A 4,113-nucleotide genomic window follows, 5' to 3' on the forward strand; every position below is an offset into this window, starting at 1 on the left:
CAGCAGCCTAAGCAGGGAAGCTCAGACTTCCCTCTCCCCAGCCACATTTGCCAAATCTGCGGGGGGGATCCCGAGGCGTTCCCAGGCCAGCCGAGAGATATAATCCCTCCAGCGTGTCCTGGGTCTTCCCCGGGGTCTCCACCCAGAGGGACGTGCCTGGAACACCTCACCAGGGCCTCGTCCAGGAGGCATCCTGACCAGATGCCCGAGCCACCTCAACTGGTTCCTCTCAGTGCGGAAGAGCAGCGGCTCTACTCTGAGCCCCTCCCGGATGACCGAGCTCCTCACCCTATCTCTAAGGGTGAGCCCGGCCACCCTGCAGAGAAAACCCATTTCAGCCGCCTGTATACGAGATCTCGTTCTTTCGGTCACGACCCACAGCTCATGACCATAGGTGAGGGTAGGAACGTAGATCGACTGGTAAATCGAGAGCTTCACCTTCTGGCTCAGCTCCTTCTTCACCACGACAGACCAGTGCAGAGTCCGCATTACTGCAGATGCCGCACCGATCCGTCTGTCGATCTCGCGCTCCATCCTTCCCTCACTCGTGAACAAGACCCCGAGATATTTAAACTCCTCCACTTGAGGCAGGACCTCACTCCCGACCCGGAGAGGGCAATCCACCCTATTCCGGCTGAGGACCATGGTCTCAGATTTGGAGGTGCTGATTCTCATCCAAGTCGCTTCACACTCGGCCGCGAATTGCTCAAGCGAGAGCTGGAGATCATGACTGGAAACGAATCCGACTTACTACCGGCAATGCGGACCAAACTCTGACACCTGTCGTACAGGGACCGGACAGCTCGTATAAGGGGGTCCGGTACCCCATACTCCCGGAGTACCCCTGACAGGAGCCCCCGGGGGACACGGTCGAATGCCTTCTCCAGGTCCACAAAACACATGTAGACTGGTTGGGCAAACTCCCATGCACCCTCCAGGACCCCAAAGAGGGTATAGAGCTGGTCCACTGTTCCGCGACCAGGATGAAAACCACACTGCTCCTCCTCAATCCGGGATTCGACTATCCGGCGGACCCTCCTCTCCAGGACCCCTGAATAGACCTTACCAGGGAGGCTGAGGAGTGTGATTCCTCTGTAATTGGAACACACCCTCCGGTCCCCCTTCTTAAAAAGGGGGACCGGAGGGGGACCACCACCCCAGTCTGCCAATCCAGCGGTACTGCCCCCGATGTCCACGCGATGCTGCAGAGGCGTGTCAGCCAGGACAGCCCCACAGCATCCAGAGCCTTAAGGAACTCCGGGCGGATCTCATCCACCCCCGGGGCCTTGCCGCCAAGGAGCTTTTTGACCACCTCAGCGACTTCAGCCCCAGAGATAGGAGAGTCCACCCCTGAGTCCACCAGCTCTGCTTCCTCATCGGAAGACGTGTTGGTAGGATTGAGGAGGTCTTCGAAGTATTCCTTCCACCGACCCACTACGTCCCGAGTTGAGGTCAGCAGCTCCCCAGCTCCACTGTACACAGTATTGATGGAGCACCAGTATTGATGGTGGACCAGAATCTCCTCAAAGCGTCTGGGATTACCGCCACGACAGGCACCAACGACCTTACAGCCACAGCTCCGGCTGGCCGCCTCAGCAATAGAGGCACGGAACACAGCCCATTCGGACTCAATGTCCCCCGCCTCACTCAGGACATGTTTGAAGCTCTGCTGAAGGTGGGAGTTGAAGCTCGCTCTGACAGGGGACTCAGCCAGACGTTCCCAGCACACCCTCACAACACGTTTGGGCCTGCCAGATCTGACCGGCTTCCTCCCCCACCATCTGAGCCAACTCACCACCAGGTGGTGATCAGTTGACAGCTCCGCCCCCCTCTTCACCCGAGTGTCCAAGGCATGTGGCCGCAGGTCCGACGATACGACTACAAAATCGACAATCGAACTGCAGCCCAGGGAATCCTGATGCCAGGTGTACATATGGACACTCTTATGTTGGAACATGGTGTTCGTTATGGACAATCCATGACGAGCACAGAAGTCCAATAACAAAACACCATTTGGGTTCAGAGGGGAGGGGACCATGCCTCCCAATCCCTCCCCTCCAGGTCTCACTGTCATTGCCCACGTGAGCATTGAAGTCCCCCAGCAGAACAATGGAGTCCCCAGAAGGAGCACCCTCCAGCACTCCCTCCAAGGACTCCAGAAAGGGTGGGTACTCTGAACTGCTGTTCGGTGCATAAGCACAGACAACAGTCAGGACCCGTCCCCCCACCCGGAGGCGGAGGGAAACTACCCTTTCATCCACCGGGGTAAACCCCAATGTACAGGCACCAAGCTGGGGGCTGATGAGAATGCCCACACCTGCTCGGCGCCTCTCGCCATGAGCAACTCCAGAGTGGAAGAAAGTACAGCCCCTTTCGAGGGTACTGCCGCCCAGCTCACATTGCACCCGACCCCTACGGCTCCTCCCACAGATGGTGAGCCCATGGAAGGTGGGGCCCATGTAACCCTTTCAGGTTGAGCCCGACCGGGCCCCATGGGCGAAGGCCCGGCCACCAGACGCTCGCTCTCGTACCCCACCTGCAGGCCTGGCTCCAGAGGGGGGTCCCGGTAACCCACGTCCAGGCAAGGGAACATTCATGCCCAGGTTGGACGTCATCATAGAGGTCGATGAGCCGTGCTTGGTCTGGTCCCTCCCCTAGACACCTGTTTGCCATAGGTGACCCTACCAGGGGCGTAAAGCCCCCAACAACATAGCTGCTAGGATCTTCGGGACGCACAAACCACTCCACCACGATAAGGTGACGGCTCAGGGAGTGATGACGGCTCAGGGAGGGGCCGTGTTTTTTATGTGCATGTGTTTTTTAAAACAGCAAATAAATATATCATGTAAATTTTTACATGATATATTTGCAATTTTTACTTATAAAAGCTCACTTGACACATTTTCTACACAAGCTTTAGAAATGTTTAATAATACGCCTGCATTTATCTCACTGTGACTAAAAATGTTTCAAACAAGTTTAGAGTTAGAAAAGTCTCTTTTAAATATTTTTCCTGAAAGGATCATTCTGAAAGCTGACCTGAACTGACTGTAAAAGAAAGCATAAATGAACGGGTTGAGCATTGAATTCAACAGAGCAAACCAGTTAAGTGTTTCATACACCTGCACTGTCACACCACCTGTTAGCTGCAGTGAAAAGCCAAGAAAAAAAGGCAGCCAACAGATGAGGAACGCTCCCATGACAATAGCCAGAGTTCTGGTGGCCTTCCTTTCCCCGTTGCTGACAGTGACTCCAGACTTTATCATCTGGATGCTGCGAGTCTGTTTCTGAGCAACAAGATAAATCCTCAGGTAGATATACAACATTATGATGACAGGAAGGTAAAATGCAAAAAAAGGGATACCAATTTTTTCAAAAACATCTGAAAAACAGTTTTCTACACATTTTTCCTGTTTTAGTTCTGTAATAACAAAGATAATGGCAATAACAATAGAAGCACCCCAGCTCATTAGGATCATGACTGAAACAACACGAATGTTTATCTCAGTCCTGTAAGTCAGCGGTCGACACACTGCATAGTATCTGTCAACAGAAATACAGCATAAAGTGAAAATGGAAGTATTACTCAATACAATATCAAAACTGTCCCGTATTTTGCAGAATAAATCTCTGTAATATAGACAAGAGCTGAGAGGATGTGACATGCTGAAAGGAAAAACCACAATTCCCACAAGCAGGTCGGCCACAGCCAGAGAGACTATCAGGTAGTTAGAAGGTGTGTGGAGCTGCTTGAAGTAAATGATGGAGATTATTACAAGAAGATTTCCACATGCCATGACAGCAGATAATGAACCCAGAAAAATGTCCAATAAAACACATATTGTTGAGTGTTTTCTCATCGGTATTTCAGAGACATTATTTATCTCATAACAAGGATGGATTTTATATCTAACATAAACAGCAGATTTTGCTTCCATTACTCACTAAACTACTTAAGTTATATTGATATGCATTCAATTCAATCTAGTAGAAGTATGTTTATCATTTTAAATATTTCATAATGCAAACATTAATAAATCTCCAAACAGAAAAACATTTTCAGTTTAAACAAAGATTCTCACCATATTCAGAGCATCAGTGTTCTCATCGGGC

The 4,113-nt window shown here is 51.2% G+C and overlaps 1 protein-coding gene across 1 annotated transcript; it reads right to left on the reverse strand.

Annotated features, from left to right (window-relative positions):
- Positions 1–2,969: 2,969 nt before the first annotated feature.
- LOC306767247 (trace amine-associated receptor 1-like) lies at positions 2,970–3,860 on the reverse strand (the record flags this gene model as incomplete). The annotated part of the gene is made up of 1 exon (XM_079255169.1): positions 2,970–3,860. The coding sequence occupies one exon, from the start codon at positions 3,858–3,860 to the stop codon at positions 2,970–2,972; it is 891 nt and encodes a 296-aa protein (XP_079111295.1).
- Positions 3,861–4,113: the final 253 nt, after the last annotated feature.

This window comes from Telmatherina bonti (assembly GCF_933228915.1).
Source record: "Telmatherina bonti genome assembly, chromosome: 16".
Classification (NCBI taxonomy): domain Eukaryota; kingdom Metazoa; phylum Chordata; class Actinopteri; order Atheriniformes; family Telmatherinidae; genus Telmatherina; species Telmatherina bonti.